Source organism: Aythya fuligula, chromosome 24 (assembly GCF_009819795.1).
Source record: "Aythya fuligula isolate bAytFul2 chromosome 24, bAytFul2.pri, whole genome shotgun sequence".
NCBI classification, from domain to species: Eukaryota; Metazoa; Chordata; class Aves; order Anseriformes; family Anatidae; genus Aythya; species Aythya fuligula.
Genome location: NC_045582.1, coordinates 3,186,510 through 3,210,905, shown reverse-complemented (window position 1 = coordinate 3,210,905; position 24,396 = coordinate 3,186,510). Strand labels below are relative to the sequence as shown.

Here is a 24,396-nt window from a genome sequence, read left to right as displayed (position 1 = left end):
CTCAGAATAACTCGCCAAGCACCGTGGCTTTCCCTGGCCTGGAAGGGAGTTGAAAGGGTGATGTTGCCCTTCTGACTCCTGTCTGTTATTCAGACGGGTGCAAATAACGGAGATTAAATATCTTCAAAGCGGAGAGCCCGTCCAGCCTGCGGATGGGCTGGATGGGGAGCAGAGCTGTGCACACCGCAGGCATCGCGCAGGAGAGTGCAGCCAGATCCCCAGCACAGGGACGTGCCTCTCAACATCCACCTGGATTATCCTGAGCCACCGGGCGCCTCGCTTCGTCCTCTTGCCTTCAGCTGAAGGCAGAAGTCCCCGCTGGCTGTTCCTGTTCCCGATGCGCACGCTTCCCCATCTCATTCTCTCTCTGAGCAAACACAGCCCGAGCGCTTTCCGGAGCGTCAAAGGGAAGCGGTTCCCTCGCTGCCAAGTTTGCATTTAGTCCCGGTTCCTCCCCTTTTTGTGTCCCTTGTCTCCTACACTGGACACGCGGGGACGAGCGACCTCCTCTGCAGCACGCCCGGGGATGGTTCGAGAAGCGGCAGCAGAACATGATGGGTGCTTCCGAGAGGGATTTTTCCAGGAATACAAGAACAGCACAGCAGCATTTAATTGATTTTAGGCTTCCAGCCTCTCTCATCTGCTAAACAGCCTTCTGGGATCTCAGAAAACTATAGAAAATTGTCGTCGTGTTTATCTAGAAGCTGGCTGCTTCCTGATTGCTGAGGCCATGTAGAGTTGTATTTAGTTTATGAATGAGCTATTTTTAAATAAGTGATCCCTGAACGACGAGCTACCACTGTTTCTCTGGAAAGCCACAGCCGTGTTGTACAGAAGATGGTGTCAAGGTGTAGGATCAACCTTACGAGAGATTTGAGTGGCCATGTGCCATGGCTTCGGTCAGTGACACTGTTACGTGTGAAATCTGGTTTTGAGGACTGAGGGATGCCTTGCAGCTCTTTCCTCTCCAGATAATGCGTCCAGGTCCACTCTCAGGCTGACTGCCCTGGGACACACGGAGCAAACTCTGAAGTTGTTCCCAAATGACCTCTCCATCCAACTTGCTCCGACATGACTTATCCCAGCCGTATTCATGGCCTTTAGGTTCTGGCTGTCATCCCTCGCACATTTTAGCCTGCTTTGGTATGGTATAGCTGGGAATAGGCATAAAAGTAATGATTTTATTTTACTTTGTGCCATGGAGTGAGCAAGCAGTCGTCCTGCCGCTGGAGTGAGCTTCGCTTGGAGTGAAACACCAACAGGACAGCGCATGCGACGGCTGATAAAACAGCGCTGAGCCACCGCGCTTGGTCCCGCTAGCTCTACGGCAGGGGCTTGTTTATCAGTGTTGTTCTTCCCTTATTGAATTTTGTGAATATCACTTCTTTGAAAAAATCTGCTCAGAGTTAGGAGTCTGACTGCAGATTTCTGGCACCCGCTGGAGCTGGTTTGCTCGGCTGCACTCGGTGCTGTTAAAGCAGCCGCTTCCTGCTCTGCGCTGCAGCCGGCGAGCGTGCAGGAGGAGGGGAAGGATGAAAAGGGAGCTCGGTGTCTGCTCCCAAAGGGCTGGACGTGTGTGGTCTGTCCTCTGCCACCATCCTTCCCCATCCAAGTCCAGCTCCAATGTCAGGAAAATCCAGCGGGGGACTCGGTTTGGCATCATGTCTGGAAAATGGGGGGATGCAAGCCTCGTTTTGCAGTGGGTTCAGGTTATGGGGTTTTTATTTGAGGGAGAAGGATGTGCGGTTTCCCTGCTGAACCTGAAGGATCCGTGGTTAATTCGTGTTCCCTTCCCTCTTTTTCAGGGGCTGATAGTTCTCGGTGAAGCAGCACCCCCTGATCCTGCAGTAGATGATGCGTCCCGTGCCGTCAGCGCTGAGGGGAAGCTGGAGCCCGGGGCTGAGCGGCTGGTGAGTGCCAGCAGCAGGGTGATGCTGGGGGCCTGGTGCTCCGTGATCCTGGAGCCGGGAGGGATGCTCAAACCACAGGGCTCTGCAGGAGCCCCTGCAGGGCTTCACGTGGCCATGGCCCCGCTGTTGGTCCTGCCCCCTCCTGGGTTATTTTGGGGTTAATGAACGATACGATTTAAACACCTTTTAGCCCAGAGTTCCTTGGGTACCTGTGCAATATGCCATTAGCATGTTATGAAGCTTAAAAATCCTAACTAATCCTTTCCCTCTAGCAACAGTACCTCAAACTGAGAGCAGCACAATTAGCAAAGGCTTCTGAAGATGTGACTATTAATAATCTGCCGGAGCTTTACCCCTCAGAAAGGGAACTAATGATTTCAGGGAGATGCACTGGAAACTATGTGGAGTGCCAGGTATTTATTATTTAATGCAGAAATGTAGGCCACAGAGTAAAGGCTTGATCGTACCGCTCGCTCTGGCTGTGATTACTTTTGATCCTGCGGGACGCATCGGCGTATTAAAACGGAGGGTTTTGAAGTCGTGGTGTAGTACGAGGAGAAGGGTGGTCCCTGCCTGGCTCCAGCTCCTGCTGCCAGGCTGCAGAGCTGCCGCTTCCCTGTCCTGATGGGGAGAAGCAAAACTTCACTGCAGTGGGAGTGCTTAGGTTTCGCAGCCCAATATTCAATGTGGTTGATAGAGAGAAAAAAATTAACTGAAAGCGACCGTAAAATTGTACTTCAACTATTTCCTCCTGTCGCTGGTGAGACTTTGTCGGGGTTGTTCTGATAGTGAGCGATAGCACGAAATGCTGTGAAATTTTTGATTAACAGCGCACCGCAAGCGGTTCTGACAAGGGACTGTAATGAAATGTCCCCTTGCTTAACGTTGCCTTTCAGCTGTGTGTTTGGAATTTAAGGCTTTAATTAGCAGATTAGCCCAGCCCCAAAACTCCGCGGTGTAATTGGTGCAGCGAGCAGGTTGTGCTCAGGACCGATGGCGCTTCAGATGGAAACGGAGCCGCGCCGCAAGAGCAACAGGAGGCTGCAGAGCGGCGATGGCAGGGCCGCCACAGATCATGATTGAAGCAGAAGCATTACGCAGCGTCTGGTTTTGAACAGTGATGTCCGTCTGTCATCCCCCCCCCCCCGTCCACGCTTTAACCCAAAAAGCACTCAGGGAATAATAAACAAAGGCTGGGACAGCGTGCTCCGGTTCTCCTCGGAAATAGCAGGCTCCTGCGCTGCTGGATTGGCTGCTGGTTGGGAGCTGACCTGTAAATAGGCTGATAACAGAGACAAATAATCAAATTTAACAATGATAAGGAAGAAAATTTTCTTTCTTATCTGTCTAAATCAGGATGTTTATCCAATGATACGGGTATATTTTCAACCTGGAATCTGTAGATGGAAGCACTGTGTCCCTTCTGACTTTGTCCCTACAGATTCAAGACATTGTCCGTATACTTAAAATCACCACGCTGCCCTTTTTCAGGTTGTCTTAAGCATCTCTATATGGATAGAATAGAAAATGTCCAGAGATGTACATCTCTGTGTGTACAGAATAGAAAACATCCACAGATTTAGTACAGAGGAAAGAAAATGCTTGCTCAGGCAGCACTTCTGGTGCTCAGCCACCTCACTATTGCCATTCACTCAGTCCCTGCTTTGTCCCCTTTCTCATCCCTTTCCCTGGGACAGAAGCTCTTCAGACAGGGATTTTTATTGCTGGAGCAGTAGCACTACGGAGATCTGATCTCCTGCAGATCTTGGAGGTAGCAGTGACACGAGGAACAGGTACCAAGAGCAGCGCAGAACATCTGAGTGAAGCAGGCTTAGTTACAACGAAGTAAAGCAGTAGTAGCTAACGCCTGGCACCTTCTTGCAGCAACTTCTGCAGCCGTCCTTGCTCCTCGGAGGATGCCTGCTCCCGAAATGGGCTCTTCCTCCCCCCTGCACACGTGGCTGCTGGTGGGTGTGCGTGGCACCCGGCTGCCCGCTTCTCCAGCGGGGCTGGAGGCGTCAGCCAGCAGAAAGGCTGCCTGCAGGCACCCAGCTTTTACGCCCTCCTGCAGGAGGGTTTGTGCCTAATGAGACTTGCTCATAAGGGTGGGGTGTTGAGTCACAGCCTTGATCTGCTCAGAGCCAGCGATTAGCCCAGAGACCATTCCTGGTGCATGAGGACACTCACTGGAAGGGTAGCTCAGGCCTCTGCTGGAGAGCTGCTTATCGTTTTGGCACTCCTCGGGCTGCTTACAGTTCGATTTTTCTTTTGTTCAGGCTCGGAGAGCGGAAGAGGTCTGCAGTGCAGGGTTAGGGGAGGGAATACCTCCCATCTCATGCCCAGCTCTTCACCTTTGGGTCTCATCCACCCCTGGGACCTCCTTCGGCCAACCTGAATCCAGGATGTGTGTCCTTGGGCATCAGCTCGATCTGTAGGACGTGGCTGATAATCCCTAGAGGAATTAATCATAGCAGCAGTGAGGGAAAGGCTTTACAGAGCAGGCTTGGAAAGGTCCGTTGCCAACTTCCACTTTAGAACTGGAAGCCCAGGGTCATTAAATATTTTTGCCTGAAGATGGGAATAACGTGAAGCCCTGAAGAAATAACTCAGCGTTGATACCTGTTCATTGCTGGACTTGCTAGCAAGAGGACGCAGTTGAAATTTTAATAATACATGAGAGAAGATACTGATGGATGACTTGCTAGGACTTTGCTGTGCCCTGGGGGCTGTGTCTAGTAATAGGTGAGGGTCTGAACCTGTGTTTTTGGGAATGTGAGGGACATTTCTGGTCCTGGGTCATGGCTACCCCCCTCCCAGCACACGCTCATGGAGTGGATCCTGTGCTGCTGGGAGAGGTGCTCTGCAGGCTTCTGGTTTCACGTGCAGCCAGCAGCAGCATAAAGCTGTATCTGACCATCCTCAAAGCTCCAGGCATCCCCAGGACCTGGACTTCCAGCCCCAGAACCTGGAGAAAAGCTCAGCGTGGAGCATCGCCGTGGTCCTGCTGCGAAGATCCCAGCCTGGCTGCCCTGCCAGCCCTGCAGAAGCGCGCGGCACGGGGAGGTGCGGCCAGGGATAGCTGGGGACAGAGTCTGAAGGCTGGAGATCTCCGTGCTTGGAGCTGGTCGTGCAAGAGCCCGGTTAGGGAACGCCCATGTCCAGTGCGATAGGGAGAGCCTGCGGTGTGACTGATAAAAGGGACTTTGCCCTGACACTTTGCAGCTCCTCTGCAGGAGGCGGCTCGCCCCGTATTCCTATCTCAAATAACCAAGCCAGAGACCGCTCTGGAGAAGAGCTTCCTCCTTTAAGGCCCTTCCTGGAGGAGAAAATAAATAGCCCTGTTTCAAAAGAGCTCATGAGTCATGTGCACCCGCCCTCCCGCGCGCCGGCCCTGCCTCCGGCGGAGGTGTCGGGTGATGGCACGGGCTGGCCAAGGCTCTGCGAGCCGAGGGGAACGGCTCTCGCCCCGCTTCACCTCCTCGCTTCACCTCCTCGGGGTGCAGCCTTCAGCTTGCGTAAAGCTCCCAGCCCCGTCCGCCCCGTGCCTGGGGCAACCGAATAGCAGACGAGCCCATCAGCCCGGACAGGAGAAATGTGGTGTGTGTTTTTTTAGCAGAAGTGCAGAAAAGCCAGCCAAGTTCCTCAAATAGGCAGCGGGCAGAAGTTCTGTGCCTCGTCAGAAATGGCTCTGCCCCGGCTGAGCCAGGTCTCTGCTGGGCTCCACGTGGCCCAGCGCCGCTGTAACCCGATGGGGGTTGTTGGAGGGGTTGAGGAGTGATTGCAGGGAAGGTTTATTGAATCGAGGCCGGTACCAATGCCTCTGAGAAGGAGCATGGGATGGGCAGGGTGGCTGCCTGGACACCCGGAGAGATAAATCAGCCCTTTGTCTTTTGTCTTTTTTATTAGTGCTTGAAATGCACCACCACCCTTGGGTGCACAAAGGGGGAAGCCCAGCTAGGGAGACATTGGCAGCGAGTTTGGGAAGTGCTGCACAAGGGAAGAAAGCGGGGTTAACCCCAGGAAAGAGGAGGAGCGTGGCTGAAAGTAAAAGACAGGGCTGCGAGGATGGGTTTGGGGGAGCCTCGTGGCAGGGCAAGGATGTGCCAGGCCTCACCGGCACCGATGGAGAGCGGGGATGCTACGGCAGGAGGCACAAAGCCAGCGTGTGCAGGGAGGTGACAGCGACAGCCCCCCCTCTTTTGCCACTTTTAGGCCAGCACAAGCTTTGCTGTATTCGATATTTCCGTGCTGGAGCCATGCAGTAGCTGCAGCTCGTTGTAGCTTGAGAGGGTTTGTCTGCTTCTCACACCCAAGGCAGGAGGGAGAGGAGGTCTTCAGCTTAGCCCGTACTTGCTTTCCTCTCCACAGAGGTGTTTCCAGCTTTGTGTGTATCCGGCACTTTGAAAGAGTTGGCCCGCTTACACCCCAAAACCACAGCCTGGGTGCATTTTAATTTAAAAGATCTTGCAGAGTGCTCTTTGGACCGTGCTGGCACAGGTATTGAGTTAAAATGCAAATTGACTTGTCCGAGTCCGCTCTCCTTGCTGCCCGTTTTCCCCCAAAATGCTGAGGCAGGATCTTGCAGCTCCGTGGCTTGCAGCACGCCGTCCGACGCGAGAAGCAGCCTGCAAGTTGTGCAGGTGGTCAGGAACTTCTCTGCACCTCGACACAAAATGCTAAAATCTCCTGAAAAACCTCAGCCCAAGTCTTCCATGCTCTATAGCGGTCGCCCGAGGGGAATTTGGAGCCTTTGCTTCTCACCTGGAAAGCGCCGTTGTGGATCCATCCTCTTGCCAGAGCTGCTCCCCACTGAGTCCTTACAGCCCTGGTCTCCTGTTCACACTGACTCCTAAATCCCTGGTTTGAAGTCCTGCTCAGAAGCCCGTAGCTACAGTGCAGAAACCTCAGCTCGAAACTAGCAATAAGAGCTGTAGCTACTTAAGAATATTTCTAAACATTAATTTATCATTTTTTTTCTCATCCTTCTGTAGAGTGTTTCTGGATCCCAGCCACTGGAGAACTTGGGGATTTCTGCTTCAAGTACTCCTGAATCCCATCCCGCCAAGCCCTGTGGAGCACCGAGACCCGTCAATGGAGTTATTAACACGTAAGCTGCCCGTGTGTTACGGATGGAGTCTGATTTTTATGATTGCAAAGCAGCCTGTAACGTGCTGGTTGGTAGTAATTGGGTGGGTAATGGTATGAATGGTTTCTTTTTGGAAAAAAAAAAATGTTTGGTACTAGATCGTGCTCGGAAACAGCGTTGGAGGAGATCTCTTGCTTGAGGTTTTATGCTGCATTGTTTTTCTGAAAATGGTATTGAACTGAGCTGTGTTTACATGAGCAAGCCCTGCAGGCAACTGTGCAGTGAGCATGTTCAAAACTGTTCCTTTATGGGTATTTTTAATACACTTGCAAATAGGGTGATTCAAAGATACTCGAGGCCTGCTTGCAATTAGCTTGCAGAAATCTGTAAACCATTGGCCTGCGTTTCTGAAGATGCAGAGGAACCCAAATCCCATTGATTTCCTTGGGAATGGGATTCTCTAAATCCTTTGTTTCTCCAGGTTGTTTTTGTTAAGAAAATCTTTTAAGTGCATAAATGCAAACAAGCGACAGAAGTTCTCCTGTGCTACAGGATGATTTCAGGGTTGAACCCTAAGTTCTGTAGTGGCTAGAGAAGCGCTGCCAGCACCTTTGCCCTTGCTTAGTACCTTGGGCAGGATGCTGCAGCGTGAGCCAGCGCAGAAATACGGATTGACCAACTCATCGCTACAGCTGAAACGCTGCAGGCTACGACAGGGCCCTTTATATGCCCGTAGCCTTTGAACTACAGAGCATTAGACTGCAGGGCTTTCATGTTTTGCATTTTTAGAAATGAAACACTTGTGAAATACACATGAAAAGCTGGGGAGCTGCTCTGGTATTTCGTGCGTGGCGTGGTGTATTGATGCCACGGCAGGGTAGGGTTACTGCACGCGGACAGGAAACTCCTTTGTGTGTGAAACAGAAAGGTGAGGAGCAGCACAGCAGTGACACCAGAAAGGTGCAGAGAGTTGTTAGAGGTACAGTTCCCGAGTACGCATCGGAATCAAGTTTACATCTATGCTTATTATTTTCACTAGAAAATTGCAAGGTCTCTGCCTTGCGCTCTCTAGCACCTAAACTCACTAGGACCTCTAGGCTTAAGATACCCTGAACTGTAATTCTGGGGCAGGATGAATTCTAGGATTAAAGCTGTTTGTGGCGAGAGTGGCTTTTGGGGAGCTTGTTCCATGCCTGGCTTTAAGAACTGCTTTTTGTTCAGAACTTCCAAAGCTTTTTGGTCAAAGGTTGAGAGGTGGGAGAGAATGTGGAAAGTGACCAAAGCAAAAGCAGAAATTTGAGCTGGCTTAATAAAACTACTGCCTTGTGAAACTGCAGTGCTTTTAACCCTGCTAAGGTCTGAATCTCGACCCTGTCTGGTACTGCTGGGTCATGTGGGATGGCTGAATGAATAACGCTCGTCTTTCTTCCTCTCCTCTCTTTTTGGGCAGTCTTCAGCCTGGCCTGGCAGAACACGCTCAGGGAGATGGCCAGGAAGCTGAGGAGCTCTTGCATAAAAAGCAACGACTGAACATGGTTTCTTCATCTGATGGAACGTGTGTAGCAGCTCGCACTCGCCCAGTACTGAGCTGTAAGAAGCGGCGGCTTGTTCGACCTAGCAGCATTATGCCCCTTTCCAAAAAGGTTAGTACTGTCCTTTTTTTCTTTTTCTCCTTTGCTGCATGTAGCACAAGGTTCTGGTAAGCTCCTGATGTGTTGGCCCACTGCTTTTACCATTTACACAAAGAGGAGAGGCTCTTAATTGATGGAGACTTCTGTTAGCTGTCACTGTGGAGGGGAGATGCTGAATTCTGACATGAGGCCTTCTTTTCTAAAACCAACCAGCCTAAGGTAAACTTCGGGCTGGGGAGTTGAATGTGGTAAAGCCTGAGCAGTGAAGTGAACCTTTGGAAAGTCAGGTATCAGGAAACCTTCACCCTGAGCACAGGAATTAACACAGACCAAGAACTTGCTGCTGCTTGCTTCGAGGAAAACTGCAGCTGTCTGCCCAGGTGTATAGGGGATGTCTTGCAAAAGGCCTGCAGAAGTGACCCTGCTCCCTTCTGCTACTTACCTTTGGAAATCACTGAATGTTGTGATTCTGTTCCTTTCCTTATTTTTTTTTTAATTTTGTACTCTTCTCTGCATAGTCCTACCTTGCCCATATGCAGGATTCAGTTCAGTGGAAATACAGTTTATTCCCTGAGCACCCTGTGTGAGGAAAGGCCAAGCTTCATTCATTTTTGACCTCCCCTAGGAATGCCATAAACTGTCAGTTGGAGGATAGATGGTAAGAAATTGAGGGAATAAGGACATTTTTCTGTGCATTTGTGCTCTTATGATTGCAGAACCATAGATGGCTCAAATTCACTTACCTTTGAGTCAGTGTTTCAAGTCAAACTTCATTACCACGAGGTTTCAGGGGGTTTCACTCTGCAGGAGCTAGAGTTTAAAAGAGAAAGCCCAAAAATCATCCTTCTGCTGAGCAAAACAGATTCTTGGCCAGCTGAGTTAGCTTAAAACAGCAAAAGATTAACCAGTTAACCTGGGGTATTTCTGGTGGACCTCTGCAGTGATTGCTTGTGAGATTTTCAGTGTTTTGAAGCTGACAAGCTATCTACCATCCCATAGGTAGTGCTGACTGTGCACTTGCTGTTCAAGGAAGGTCTTTTAATTCTGAGTTAGCTCTTGACCGCATTCATCTACTACATTTGATAATCAGAGCTGGTTCAGAAGAGCAGCTCCAAGGAGTGGCAGAAGTGCTAGGTAGCAAAGGATTTGTGTGGGCTCTTCCAGATATTCAAGAGAAGATATTCTTCAAGTGAGGAGATGGCTTGTAGAAAAGAAGAGAGGCTTAAAGGGGAGAGGCTCGGTAGCCTGCATGGATTGGGAACGGGATCGGTCTTGTGGAACAGTACTGAATAAAGATATTACCAGTAGTCCAAGTCCTGGCGTAAACTGGTCAGCTCCACGCCTCGTTCCAGCAGTTTTCCTGATAGTTTGCAAATTATTGTGGTAATTCTTAATGTTGTCATCTGTGCACTACACAAACCCAGGCCACTCTGTTCCTCCACGTAGGACGTGGCTCTTGGATCTTTTTGTCTTTTTGTTGTTGTTTTTCTTCTGGTTTCCCTCCATTTGGTGCATGCATTTCGTGAAATGTGCACCCAGAACTGGGCGCAGCCCTCCAGCTCGCCCATGAGTAACGCCGAGCAGAGGCAGGATTACCTCACTCGCAGAGCCATCCTGTTTGTAAAGCCCCGTGGGGTGTTAATTCTCAGTAATGGTACGACACTGCTGATTCATGCTCGTTTTCTGATCCATAACCACCACGAGCTCCTCTGGGCAGAGCTGCTGCTCACTTGGCTCTTCTTCCTCGTCACGGGTCGCTGCAGTGCCTGCCTGCTGCTTTTGCCCGTAGTGAGTTGGGTTTGATTTATTTGAGATCACTTCTCTAATTTGTAACCGTGCCTGGGATTGCAGCTCTTTTCTTCAAGGTGCTCGCAGCCCTTCTGAGCCTTCAGGATATTCTCTCTCCCATCATTCAAGTCATTAGTGGAAATTATTTGAATAATGCTAGGCTCAGACCAGGCTTTTACAGGATCCAATTTGAAGCATCCTCACATTCTGACAGGGACTCATTGGTTACTGTCTCTCTATGGGTTTTACATCCAGTTGTGCATCCGTGCCACGGTAGTTTCATGTAAAGGAAGTCTGAGGTCTATAAATCTGAATTGGAAGTCTGTCCTGGTTAAAAAACAAGAGGAAAAACTCTTCACTCTGTAAAGACATCCCTGTAGGTGCCAGCTCTTGGCGTAACGATGGCTCTCTGACTTGTCTGAACTAGAAAAAGGCGTTTTTCCTCTCTGACAATGAAATTATGCTGCCTCATGGTTTTCTAAATGAGTTTTTCAACCTAGATAAACTCTTTTAGTCAAACCTACTAGATGTTCAGCAGTGCAGGAGAGTTGCAGTTCTCAGGTTTGTTAACATGAGGTGAAAGGGTCCATCCGAGTCTGCGCTAAGCCGGTGGGTTTTCTGCAGGGTGTTACAAAAAACCTGAGCCTTGAGGACTTTTTTCATGAGCTGTCAAAGGGGAACATGTGAACAGAAACGTGACCTCTGAATTGCTGAATTCCCTGTCCCCTTCCCAGGTCCACCGTAACAGCCTGGTGCGATGTAGCTGCGACGTGAACCCCTCGTGCGCTCTGTGCGGCACCCGGAGCTCGACGACTCTGGAAATCCAGTACGATGCCCCTCTGCTGGAGCGCCTCTCCCAGCTGGACTCCTGCATCCATCCTGTTCTATCATTCCCTGATGGTAAGCACGGCACCCACAGGACAACCGGGGCCCGAAATGGGAGACGTGGGACGTGCAGGGCTTCACCCCAAGGAATCGCAGAGCTGCTGGGCACTGTTGTTAAGACCGAGCTCCTTCGTCTGCAAGTGGTTTTAGGAGCAGAGCGCTTACTGGAGCCTGCGAGTCCACGCTGGGACCTGGCCCTCAGGCTGGTGTCATTACAAACCAGTTGAGAAATATTGGCTTCTGCAGAATTTATTCATCTGTGTAAAATTACTTGTGGATTGGTTGAAGTCACAGAAAACTTCTTTGACCTTGTATGGAATTGTAAATGAGCTGAGCTGGGTCAGAGGGTACAAGAAGGGATGTTCCCATTAGGATGCTCATTTCCCTGCGTTCTGGTTTCAAGGTTAGTCATCGTTAAGAGGAGTAATTCACCACCCCTAGCTGTGGGGCATTCACACTCAGTGCGCAGGGACTTCTCCCAGCGCTGTGGTAGTTGTAGTTTCCAGGGTCTTCTGCTTCCTAAGCTCCTGACTTAAAAACAAGCTGCTGCTTTGACCAAAAACAACTGCCCTGCAGGAAAATGGTGTCCTCCTGTCATCTTTTCCCTCTGATCCCAGAATACAGGGCTGCAAACTGGCACTTCTATCAGGAGAGCCAGGAATTAAACATAACAGCAGTTGCTTTGCTTGCTAGGAGAGGCTCGGGGTATAAGACACTGCTGGCACCGCACGGAGGGAGCTGCACGCTCCTGCTGCTGGTGATGAGAAGTGCTTGGTCTGGGTTAAGACATGGGGCTGGTGTGCGCAGAGCTAAATTCCAGCTTTGTGCAAACTTTGTGCAACAGTAGGAAATGCATGGCATGTCTGGGAACAATTAATCTGGCATCTTTCAGGAGCCCTGTGTTTAAAGCAGACTTAAAAAAACAAATTTGGGCTATTTTTAAAAACTAAAACCCCACCCATCCCTAAGAAACATCCCTGTGTTAAGGAATGCTACAGGAATTGAATGTGCTGACCTCCTGCGGCGCAGCACCGGTAATCCTCTGCCTGGAGTGCTGGATGTGACACCCCGCGGGGCGGCGAGCAGCCCTGTTACAAACCATTGCATCACGGCCACCAGCAGAGCCTCATCCATTTTATTAGGGTCAGCCGCAGCCAGCTCACATGATGAAAGATCTCTTCTGGCTGCAGGAGATTAAAAACTTTGTGTTTAAAACAAGGGTGTTTAAAGCTTCAAGGGTCTGCACAGAAGCACCTCCTCTGCCTCCCTCCCGGAGCCGGGGACGGAGTCACTTGGATTATTCCCTAGTGCCTCGTAGAGTTTTGCTAGGGTTGCTTTTTGGGGCTGGGGGTACCTTCCCAGCAAGGCATTACAGCAAGGCAGGGGAAGCGCTCAGCCTGAAGTTGTCTCCCCGCCGAGTGGCAGCGCCGTTTGCTGCCGGCGCTCCCGCCTGCAGATTTTGGGGGCTCACCCAGAGAGCGATCGGTCCAACGACCCGGGAGCATGTGCTGCCTTTCGCTTTGAGCCCCCGTCCCTGGGGCTCCTCCAGCAGCCGGGGCTCTCCGGTGCAGTTTGCCAAGGGCAAAACCTCCGGGAGCACTGCAGGAGGAAACAGCTCCTTTCATTCTCCTGGCGGGCAGGCGGGCGGGGAGGCTCGGTGCCTTTTAACCCACTCTGCGAGCGCTTTTTCCCCTTCCCTTTGCTTTTTTTTTTTTTTTTCTCTCTGCTTCGGCTGATTTCTAGCTGGGAATTTTCAGATGATGTAATAACCTTGGTGGGAAGGATGGGAGCCGCGGCGCGCGGGCTCGGTGCGGTTGCCATCTGCCGGTCCTTGGGCAGGCTGCAGCGCGCTGCAGGAGGAGCGGCGCCGGCGCTGCGCGGGCTCCGCTGCAACCAGCGCTGGTGGCAGGGCAGAGGAAAAAACACAGCACATTACTCGTTTTTCTGCTTGCCACGGTTTGCCTTCCTTTTTCTCCTCCCTCCCAACCTGGCCCGTCCTGCCGCAGACTCGTGAGCTGCTGTGGAGGGAGTGAATTTCCAGGAGAAAGCAGAAGGTTGGCAAAGAGGCCATTTTCCCAGAGGCTGCAGCATCCTGCTCTTGAACCTCTCTGGCTGCATAATCAGAGGGTTTGAGCCCTCTCTTCTCTTCGGGACGTGTCTCTGCACACAGCAGTGGTGGCCAAAGAGCTGCCGTCGCACCGTGATCACCTCTCTTTCCCAAACAGATGGGGCCAAACCAGAGCTTTAGCTGTCAAAGCCTGTTAAACGCAGCTGTCCTGGCTTTTTCCTGAGAGTCAGGTTCCCCCTATTAATAACAGCGGGCTCCAGCCCGAGCTCTGCCAGCTCTCCCGCTGTCCTGTTTGCCTGTCCCAGCTCTGCTGGGGCTTTCCAGTCCCTGGACCTATTGGGAAATTGTGAAGGGGTTCAAATATCAGCCATCAAGCCTATCAGCAGGGCTTCAGTCCCTTCAGGTTGCCCTCTGAGGCTATCGAGATGGAGTTCCCAAATCACAGGGCAGCTCCGTGTCCCCTCTGCAGGCCTTGCAGGGAGCTTTATTCCTGCTGCGGGGCCTGGGAAGGTTCATCTCTGAGCAAGGTCGCTTCAAAATCCCTGTGAAAATGTCGTGTGAGACCTAGGGGAGGGATGTTTGTACTGCTCGTGCTCATTTTCGTGCTTCTCGCTCCTGGTTTCAGCAGCCGGAGCCAGCACTGAGCTGTCAGGACAGCTCGGAAGGAGATTGATGGGTGGGATGCCAAACCTCGTGCTGATATACAGAGATCTTAGGGGTGGTTGGAGAAGATAAGAGAACTACCGAGATGTGAATTTGTTAACCTGCAAGGTTTTAATGCTTTTCCAGGCTGGGATTTTGACCCCTGGGCTCTCAGAAGAGAGCTGGGGCTCGGCAGAGGGATGCACAGCACCAGCGTTTGGTGATCAGATGGGGGGTTTGAAGCTCTGGGTGTGAAAGGAAGGTTTATTTGTGGCACTCCTGAGGCTGAGGGAGCCTCCTGGTCCACCTAGTGGTGTTTGTAGACTACCGTATGGCTCAGGCTGTCCGCCCAAGCACAGCACTGAATAATCTCATTAGCTCCCATCCTTCAGCTAAGGTCAGCGGCGCACATGTGCGTGGGATTGGGGTGAAACGAAGCCTGAGAAATGTGGGCAGAAGCAGCGTCTGCCGGCTGCACAGCCCGTGCTGGCTGTGAGCAGGCAGGACGACGTGGAGCCAGGTGCTCGGGGTGCTGGGGAAGAGGATTAGGGGCAAAGAGGGAGCCGTGGGATTGTGCTGAGGACGAGTGGAGCCTACTGTGTTCGTGGGTGGCTGAGTGACCCAGCCCCTGCCTGGGGAGAGCCCTGGCGTGGCTGCCTTCACCTGGAGCCTCCGGAGTGTCCTGGCGTAGCGCAGCCTTCGTTAGGTGGTTCAGATGCCCCATCAGGCAGATTAACTTCACACAGCGCTCGGTTGGCTTTGGGGCTGACCTGAAACGGAGGATTTCAGCTGAATTTCTCTCTTCCAGCCTGTACTTCTCTAGATTTGATGTGCTGAGATAACTGGGCTTCTTGGAAGTCAGATCTGAGATAGCAGAACAAAACATGGGCACACGAGGTGCCTGCTAGTGGTGGAGACACGTGGCTTTCCTGACAAAGGTCTCGTTCCCCTGCCAGGATGTACTTGGGCTGTGAAGGCTGCAATAACGTGCTCTCCAAGAGCTGCAGGTTGGAAAAGCTGGATCCTAACATTGCAGGTCCTCCGTGAGCACGAGGAAGGCAGACCCGGGCCGTGCAGCAAAAGCTGCTGTGTTTGTTGGGGACTGGGGGGCAGTCGTGGTGTTTCTGGGGCATCGTTTGGCTAACGTGAGCGCCGTGTTTTGTGTTTCGTGTCCTCCTGCAGACGTGCCGACGAGCCTGCACTTCCAGAGCATGTTGAAATCCCAGTGGCAGAACAAACCCTACGAGAAAATCAAAGCTCCCAAAAAGCTCTCGCTCAAGCACAGAGCCCCCATGCCTACCAGCAGCCTGTCCGACCCTATTCGCAAGGACCGCCACAAGCTGGTGAACTCCTTCTTCACTGCAGCCAGTAAGTGGCCCTCTCCTCGTCCCTGCCGCGTGCACAAACACCGCCCCGGTCTCGTACCCAAAAGCAGTGCAGTTTGGGAGGAGAGAGGAGGATGCCCTGCAAACGGAGCCCTTGGGGATGAGGCCAGGGCTGAAGGTGAATCGTGTGCAGGATGCTGAGGTGGTCTCGGCTCATAGGGACCCCTCCTCACCCAGCCCGAGGCTGTGCTCACGCAGCTCTCCCAGCACGGGCAGCACCAACGCTCAGCTCAGCGTGGCTGCCCGGGGCCGGGATGGTGCTGAGCCCGACCTGGCTGGATTCAGGGAGCTGCTCCGTCCTGCCCGAGCCTCCTGTGCCGACAGAAAGAGAGGTGAAAACTGGCGTTTCATAGCTCTTTCTCTGTTCCCCTCCTCAGAGCGCTCACATCAAAAAATCCAACCAGACAAGGCACACAGGCCGGCTTTAGACGATTTTACGGCCGTGTCCAAGGCCGAGAGAGCGCCAGAGCGCTCGCTTGTCCAGCCTCCTGCCTATGACAAAAAGCGATTGCGAGACTGCTCATCTGAGAGGAGTGAAGGTAGGCTCCCACGGCCAGGTCTCTCGGGGGGAGCTTGGGCTTTGCTGCATACCCAGCCTCTCTCCCCCTTCGGCCTCGGAGAAGGGGGGAACGCACTGCTTCTGGGCCTTGTCACCACCGCAGCGACGCCTCGTGTGCTCTAACTGCTTCATCCCGCAGGGCCTGGCGAGCTGGCAGCTGCGGTCAGAAGACGCTTCTCTTTCCTGCAGCGCTCCTCAGCACCGGCCATTTCTGGTGCAGACGGTCCTTCTCTCTGCCCCCAGCCCCCCGGCCTTTTGTGGCTAACGTCTCTCTCTCTCTCTCTCTGTTTTCTCCTTCCCTCCCCGTGCAGTGTTGAAGCATCACGCAGACGTCGGTGGCCCGAGCTACTTGTCGGCGGCTGCGACCCCTGCCCCTCACAGCCCTATCGCACGGCAACTGTCCACCTCCTCGGAAGGCTCTGCCCCTGCCAGCACGAGCTCACAGGGCACCTCCAACTCAGCCGTAAGTATCTGCTGCCTGGCTGGAGGGGCTTCTGAGCTCCTCTCCACCACGGCGTGGCTCAGCCTTCGAGCTGTTCCACCTAGACTCGAGGGCTCGGTGTTCCTCTTACCTCGCTGGACCCGCTGCTTCAGCTGATGGTGGGATCGCCGGCCCTTTTTCTGCTCTGCCTTTGGGTTTGCTGCGTTTCTGGATTGACTTTGGCTGTGCAGAGAGCCAGTCAGCTGCAATTAGAGGTTCACTGCTAGTTCAGTAGCTGCTGGTAAATGTTCCTGTTCCCAGTAGTCCCCTGGCTTTGCTCCACATCCGGATTTTGCTTTCTGAAGTTGTCTGTGGATGCCAGGAAAAAAAGAGTAGAAGAGCTGAGCACCAGCAGCGTGTTGCTGCTGCTCCAGCAGTGCTTCCACTGTGATGTCTTCCCCTTCACAGCCTGTTCGGTGTGTGCTGGGTTGGAAATGGGGCTGGGGCAGAGCAGTGCTGGCTGGGACCTCAACTTGCACTTGGACACAGGTTTCAGCAGTTGCTTAACTCATATTGCCCTCTGAGAGCTGCTCAGCCTCCCAGAAGGATGACAAAATTTGGGACCTTCATGGAGCGGTGCCTGAAAGCCATCAGTGAGCAGGACCCCAGCTCCATCCTGCTCTGAGCTCTGAAGGTGGCCCAGGGAAGCCCCTGGCCCCTCTCTGTGTTGCAGCCCAGGCTGGACGTGGGGCGGGTGAGAGGCATCTGTCCCTGCTGGCTCAGAGTCCGCCGCGTGCCCTGGTCCTTGCTCCGAGCTCCGCCAGCTCCCAGCTGGGTTCCTGCCCAACACACGTTTGCTGTTGCGTCATCAGCTGTGTCATCAATGATGCCAGCTCAGGGTGGCCGAAGAACCCAGCCAGCAATGGTAGCTTTTGCTAGAAGGCTCTAGGTGTTGTGGGGAAGGGGACAGCTCTTCCCAGCAGCTGTAGTGTCTCAGGATGCCATCTCTCTCTGCTTCGTGTGCTTCTCTTGGGCTTGCTTTTCCGCTTCTCTTGCTGCTTTTTCATAAACCCCTTCTGAAAAGCGAGGTTGCTGAGCGGTGCTGACAGCCTCACAGCTGAAATGATGCCCTCAAAAATGTCACTGAAGGGCGAGGGGAAGCCCTGCCAGGTATCCCTGCGCCACCCCTCACTGCCCGAGCGGACTGGGTGGGCCGTTAACGGTGCATCCTGGCAGCTGGTTCCTAAAACTCCTTTCCTTCCTTGCCGAGACTCTTCTCGGTTCGTAGCACTGGCAGATTTTGACTCTGTAGTATAGATTGGAGAATTAAACAAATGTGGTAAGCAGAATCTATATTTGTTTTGGAGAAATGGTTGTTGGTGGGTGGTTTTTTTTGCATTCATGGCTGTGCCTGTTCGTGTTGAAATTAGGATTTATAAAGTCTGTCTCTTGCAGCCTGCAGACAAGCTGAGGCTGCAGCTTTGACTTACAGGCTTCCCCATTCAATCTCAGTGGAGTGTCGATTCTGAAAACAGATGACAAATCCAACAAATCTGCTGATCACCAAAGTCCAGCAACTCTCCCCAGTCCCAGAAAGCCTCCTGTGCTCTTCCAAAAGCCCGAAGCTATCGGTGTATGCATGAGTTACTGTAAGGCAGGCCTGGGTTTGGGTCTGGTTTAATGGTTTTGCAGTAACTACCAGCATGCAGAGCCTTGCATGAAATCAGTGCTCCCAGAGTTGTTCATTAGGGGAGGTGGAATGAGCTGGATTGAAGGGAGAGGTGTGTTCGTGAGAGGTGCAGTGTGCTGCACCCTAACTCTCTGCGGGGCAGCGGGGCTGTGCAGTCTTGCCTGCAGTCTTCATTTTCTTCTGTGGTTCCCCAGCAGATTCTGCTTCAGAAATGCTGCTCCTTGTTGTGTTTTACCAAATCCGATACAAATTTGATTGAGGCAACTGAGCGAAGTGCTGTCAGCGAGTGTGGGTTGAACTCCGAGCGTAATACAGGAACACTGCTGCTTGGGGACACAAAGGCATCTGGTAATAGGATTCTGCATGGGGAAGGGCTACTGTTCTTCTCGGATCAGGGAACAGATGTAAAAAAGGACGTCCTCGCCCCACCTGGGTGTGCTATGACCCTACCAGAGCGTCCCCGTGCAGCACAGCCTGCCCGGCCTGCTGGGGTGCACCCAGCTTTGGGCTTTGGCTCCCAGGGGCTGTGCGCACAGCTCAGAGCACCCCCAAATACCACCCAAACACCAGGAACGTGCTGAAAAACAGGGCGAGGAACCTGAACCAGGGCGATGGCAGCTGCCCACCCGCTCACATCCTCATCCAGCACCCGCAGCGGGTCCCTTGCGCTTGGGCTCCCACGTGGTTCTGTCCAAAAAGCCACAGGGATCAGAGGGGGCGCAGGTAAGGTGCAGGTGTCTTCGTCAGGGAGGCAGCACCCCGAGCTGATGGGGAAGGTTCGTGTCGCCATGCCGGCAGTGCTGCTGTCACAGGTCTGGGGGAGGTTTTGGGATAGACAGATGGTAGGAGGGCACCCAGCGTTCAGCCCGGTTTAAATAGCTAAGTGTGTAGCTTATTTCTGTCTTGGAAAAGCTATTCCAGTCAGAAGTACGATGCAGATGGAAGCTGTTAGGTTCTCGGTACAGCTGTCAAAACCCGAGATGAACTGCTGCTGTCTGGCTGCTTCCCATTCCTGCTTTGCCACAGCATCTCCTGGCAGGTCCCTGCAGTGCCCCGAGGAACGGGGCTGTGGTCCAGACGCGTGGTCCTTCCCTCTGCCCCCGTGGTCTCACCGCCCCCTTCGCACAGGCAGGAGAGAATAGGATTGTATTAAAGCAGTAAGATTGTAGTAAAGGAGACCTTGCTTCATCTTTTGCTGGCTTGGCTTTTCAGCCGGATCAATGTCGTGGTGGCAGCAGGGTGGAGATGGTGGCAGGAGCTCAGCAGCCCCTGCTCACCTCGCTGCAGTGCCTGCGGGGCCACCGCAGCCTTGTCCTTGTTCGTGCCTTCCAAACCAAGGGCTTTGGTCGCCCTGTGCCCATGGGGAAGGAGGGCTTCCAGCAGGCGGTAGGCAAATTCTGTTCCCACACAAATTGCTGTTGGCTTTGGGGTCTGTCGGTCGCATGAGACCACGTCCCGTGAGGCCACGTCCTTTTTGTGTCAATGGTTTAACGCGGCAAAACCTGCAGCCCTCTCTCACGTTGTTCTTGTCCTTTCGTTCCAGCAGCCAAGGAGGAGGAGAGGGGAGAGCTCCTTCGATATTAACAACATCGTCATCCCGATGTCTGTCGCTGCAACAACGCGCGTGGAGAAGCTGCAGTACAAAGAGATCCTCACACCCAGGTACGTGCCCCAGCCCCGGCTCGAGGTGGGGCCGCCTGCTTTCACCACGCAGCTCTCAGGCCTCAAATTAAGCCTAGGGCTTGCTCCAGTGGCTGGTGAGGAAAGGGGCTTCCTTCCTCCTTGAGAAGAAGAGAAAATTTGGAAAACTTTGGCTCATATCACTGAGGCAGACTTTGGGCTGAGGTAGGACTGTGTTGTCTCAGCGTCCATGGTGCAGGAAAGCCACCTGCGCTGCTCACGTCTCCCTGAACAACCCAAAGTCATTCTGGTTGTTTTCTGCCCCTCTACAAAGCTCCTGATTGCAGTGAGCTGAAGGTCCGGGTGCTTCCTGGTGCTTTCCATGCACCCAGGTGTGCCCAGGCCCCCTGGGCTTGGGGGGGCTGATGCCGAGGGTGGCTGTGGCCAGGAGCAGAGGCAGCCGTGGGAACTGGGAGTCTGTGCCTGAGCTGAGTGCGAGGAGGTGAGCTGTCAGCCCTTGCTCAGACGATCTTGAATGAAGCCTGTTGCTGGGCCAGAGGAAGAGGAGGAAACGCTGCAGCATCTGCTCTGCTTCCTCTGCCCCCGCAGGCTCTGGCCACGCTGCCAGAGCAGCGCCAGGAGCTGGGCAGGGGCAGCGAGGAGGGGCTGCAGCAGGAGCGCGCCAGGAGCAGCGTTGCCCATGGCTCAGCCCACTGAGGAAGGACAAATCTCCCGCGTGGGCACTCAGTGTGCACAAACCGCCCCCTTCCTATGGAAAAACTTGCTCAGAATGGGTCAGGCGAACGCAGGAAATGGAGAAACTGTTGTCTGGTACCACGGGGGGTGGATTTGGGTAGATAAATGTGGCTAAAGCTGAGCCCGGATGTGTTTCTCGCTGTGCCAGGGTTGTGTTTCTTCTCCCACAGAAGGTGGTGGGGGGGTTGTGCTGGGCACGTGCTCGGCCGTGCCCGTGCCTGACTGCGGTCTGACGGTCTGACTTGGTGTGTTGCAGCTGGCGTGAAGTGGATATCGGCACTCTGAAGGCGAGCCCTGATGAAGACAACGAGGAGGTGAGAGCTGCTTTATGTCCCCCTTAGCTCGGGACGGGGTTGATGGCAGCTAACGGTGTCGGTGGTGGGTACTGGAAGGGTACAGACACAGGGACCTCAGCAGAGGTGCAATCTCTTCCTTTTTGGCAACAAAAGGGCACAACTAGCTTTGCAGGAGCCATTCTGGTGCCAGTTTCTTTTTGGAAACAGAGTGATAGGGCAGAACTTGGATTAGCTGACTGGGCACAGCTCAATTTGAGGTCTGATTGCTGTCAGGAGACCTTTCTGGGCAGCAATCTTTTATAGAGATAGACTAATCAAGAAATCATGACCAGTCATGCTGCTCTAGTTATTATTTTAGCTAAACTGCTATGACGGCATTTCCTTAAACCTCTGTGTGAGCGCACTCACTCTGGGATGAATGGCTTTCCTTTGGTTTTTAGTTCTTAATCCCTTCCTTAGCAATGCAGGCTGAGTTTAACAAGGTGCTTGCTCGCTCACTGAGGCACCTGCCTCCCTCCAGACATGAACATTTACTTAAACCCATGCTGTAGCTAACGCTGGAAGAACTGCACGTAGCTGTGCGTTTAACGTAAGAAAAGCCCTGACGAAGCCCTGTGCCATTCCCTTTCCAGATCGAGGACTTGTCTGATTCGGCCTTCGCTGCTCGGCACGGCAAGTGCGAGGAGATGGAGCGGGCCCGGTGGCTTTGGAGCACGAGCATGCCCCCGCAGCGGCGGGGCAGCAGGTACGCTGTCGGCTCCATGTCCCTGCAGGGCACGGGTGTCCCGGGGTCAGCAGCGCTCGAGCAGAGGGCACAGTGTGCTTCTCTTGGCCCAGGAGTTGTTCGCAACAGATCTGGCTTTGTTAAGCTGGCTGGTGGATAAAAATGGTTGGATGTTTGTGCTGGCATCGGGAAGGTTGCTTCCATCTACAAGAGCAGCTTGAGGAGTCCCTGCAGGAGTGGGACAGGGTCTGGCTCAGCCCGGGGGTAACTTACCCAGCGGTGAAGTTGCAGATGAGCAACTCTTGCACTCTGGGTTTGGATTCTGAGAAAAAGAAAAGGGCTGAGCTGGGCATCCTTAAACAGGAACACGGAGCAGTTGTGCTGAGCGTTGTGCTGCGGATCGCATCGCTGCTCGCTAGCTTCAGCAGCGTTGCTTTGGTGTTCCATTTATACGTGTCCTTCCGTTCCTCTGATCACTTGACACTTCGTTCCTGTGCTGCAGCCTCTTTTTGTGAGTGGGTGTCTAAAGCTGCACGCAGTTTGCAGCTGTGGCTCTCTTCTTACACAGCTTTATGATGAGATTGGCTCCTTTCCGTTTGGTTTCTGGTGCCTTGGCCTCGAACCACTCTGCTCTTGGGCAGAAATTCTTGCCAAAGTGCAACTGCAAGACGCACTGGCCTCCTTGGTCTAGTTGTGGTTTCAGATCAGCCCTGTCGGGGGGGTGTGGTCGTGCAGGACTTCACCAAAGGTTGCATCTGTCAAGCTCCATTTCTGCTGCTGCTGCGCTTCATCTGCAGCTGCATTTCCTGGCGCTGGTTGAGCGTGGGACATTTTGGTGTTTGCAAGCTTCTTCAGTCAGTTTGTCACATCTGTTAGTACTTCACCCTACCTTTCCTCTTCTCTGAAAACCCCTTGTAAGGATGTTGGTGCAAGATGGTGCCCTGACTGGGTCACTGACATAAATTCATGGTGTGGGTGTAGAAATGCTGGTGAAAAGGGACCTCTGGAGGTCTCTGGTCCAGCCTCTGGCTTGAAGCAGGGCTGAAGATCAGGTTGGCCGTGGCTTTGGCTAACACGGCGTGAATGCTTCCAAGGATGGAAGTTCCTCCACCTCCGTGGTGGCTGGAGCAGGGCTGTGCTCACTTGGGAAGCAGGTTTTGCTGCTGCTACGGAAGGCAGCAGTTGGATCCTGCTTTCACCTCTCTGCCAGATCGAGCCAGCCCAGCGCCCTCTGCTTCTCATGAACCCCCCTCTGCTTCCCGTGCCTATCCTGGGACCCTGCAGGGTGGGATGGGGATGTTGGTGCCTCTGCTCCACTGGCCACGTTCCTCGGTGCAGCCGAGGATGTGGTTTGCTGTGTTTGTGTTGAGTTGTGCTGAGCTCAGCTTGGCGTTCACCACATCCCGAGCTGCTCCTCGGCAGGATCCTTGCCTGGTCCTCCGTGGCCAGCCTGGGCTGATGCTGGGGCTGTTTGCTGCAGCTGCTTTAGTCCTTAGAAACTGCTGGGGGCCTCCTCCTCACGGCCCAGGAACTGCTGCTGTGCTTCGGCCAGTTCTTGCCCCTCACCTGTGGCCTCCTGGGCCAGGTGACAGCAGTACAGATTGGGGTGAAGTCGGTTTCTCTGAAATATCATTCTCTGAAGTGACCTGCCCTAGCAGATCTGCTGAGCATCTTGTGGTCTTCCTGCCTCGTGTACGCAACAGACTGTTTTGTTTTCTTTGTGTAGCAGCTTCTAATGGCATCTTGACTCAGCACATCGTGCTCCATGTAGCCTGCTGCAGGCGTAGTTAGTGCAGTTTGGGCTGGGTTTCTGTGTTCTGATGAACATCATAGCCCAGGTAAATTTTGGAGTGTGATCCTTGGCCATCCTTGATTCATCCACTTGCTGCTGGAATTCATCTTGATAAGATACACACAGACAGGGAGGTGTGAGATGGGCTTTTCTGCTTGCAGCCTTTGGGTCTCTTATCAGGCAATCTGTGTGGCTGCTTGAGCTTCCTTAATTCTTGGTTTAAATCTTCTGAAGTCGAGGGCTTTCACTGTGCTCCCCTTGTTCTGAATGTTGAATTTGGTGCGGTTTCAGTGTTACTGATTCACTACAGTTGCTTCTTGGACTATCTGTGAGGTGTCAGGTGGCGTGTGGATGATGTTGGGAACACTTGGAGGGGCTGCTAAAAGAAATCTGATTTCATAGGGGCCTTCTCATGGTGGCATTTAAGCAGCACTCATGAAGTAGGAGCCGTGTGGGACAAGTTTCCTTGGCGGAGCAGTGTCAGCGCTGCAGTGCCGCATCGAGGCAGTGGAGATGGGCACGGGTGGGCCTGGAGGAGTCAACCTCAGGGCTGCGACATCCCCTCTCAGTGCACACACTGAATTCCTGCAGCACTCCCCATTGCATGGGCCCTCCCGAGGCGCGGGGATGGTGGAAGGGATCAAAGGGTGGCATCGGGTGGCAGAGAGCGGTCTGGGCGCTTGTAACGGGACCGAAATCAGACTCTGGGATCTGTTACTCCCTCAGGTCCTACAGATCGACAGACGGACGGACGACCCCCCAGCTGGGGAACCCCTCGACTCCCCAGCCGCCATCCCCCGACGTGGGCAGCTGCCACTCCCACTCGGAGCTGTCCCACACCCACTCCCCGCGCAGCCCCATCAGCCCCGAACTGCTCTCAGCCCCCCTCACGCCCCTGTCCCGCGACTCCATGCGGCTTCTGTCCAGCGAGGACACGCGCTGCTCCACGCCCGAGGCCGGCCTCGACGAGCAGGTGGGTGCAGGTCCCGGCCGTGGCTGCTGGTGCTAGCGCCGCGCTGCTCACGGCGTCGCTGCAGCAACTGCTGCAGAGGCGTGGAGCTAAATCCGGTGCTCAGACTTGGCTGGTTAATTCCCCTCGCTGGGGGGCAACAGCTTGGAAAGCTGCATGTGGGGAATTCGGCC

The 24,396-nt window shown here is 53.5% G+C and overlaps 1 protein-coding gene across 5 annotated transcripts in view; it reads left to right on the top strand.

Annotated features, from left to right (window-relative positions):
• KANSL1 (KAT8 regulatory NSL complex subunit 1) overlaps positions 1–24,396 on the top strand; it is a 91,543-nt gene that overhangs the window by 64,982 nt on the left and 2,165 nt on the right. For 3 of the 5 annotated variants that reach the window (XM_032202602.1, XM_032202601.1, XM_032202603.1), the window contains exons 4-14: positions 1,806–1,910; positions 6,902–7,017; positions 8,447–8,639; positions 11,150–11,315; positions 15,193–15,378; positions 15,773–15,934; positions 16,266–16,417; positions 19,609–19,727; positions 20,698–20,755; positions 21,370–21,482; positions 23,980–24,226. In XM_032202602.1, coding sequence (XP_032058493.1) covers positions 1,806–1,910; positions 6,902–7,017; positions 8,447–8,639; positions 11,150–11,315; positions 15,193–15,378; positions 15,773–15,934; positions 16,266–16,417; positions 19,609–19,727; positions 20,698–20,755; positions 21,370–21,482; positions 23,980–24,226 — 1,617 coding nt within the window. The remainder of the gene's footprint in view (positions 1–1,805; positions 1,911–6,901; positions 7,018–8,446; positions 8,640–11,149; positions 11,316–15,192; positions 15,379–15,772; positions 15,935–16,265; positions 16,418–19,608; positions 19,728–20,697; positions 20,756–21,369; positions 21,483–23,979; positions 24,227–24,396) is intronic. The other 2 variants (XM_032202604.1, XM_032202605.1) reach the window with 2 other exon arrangements.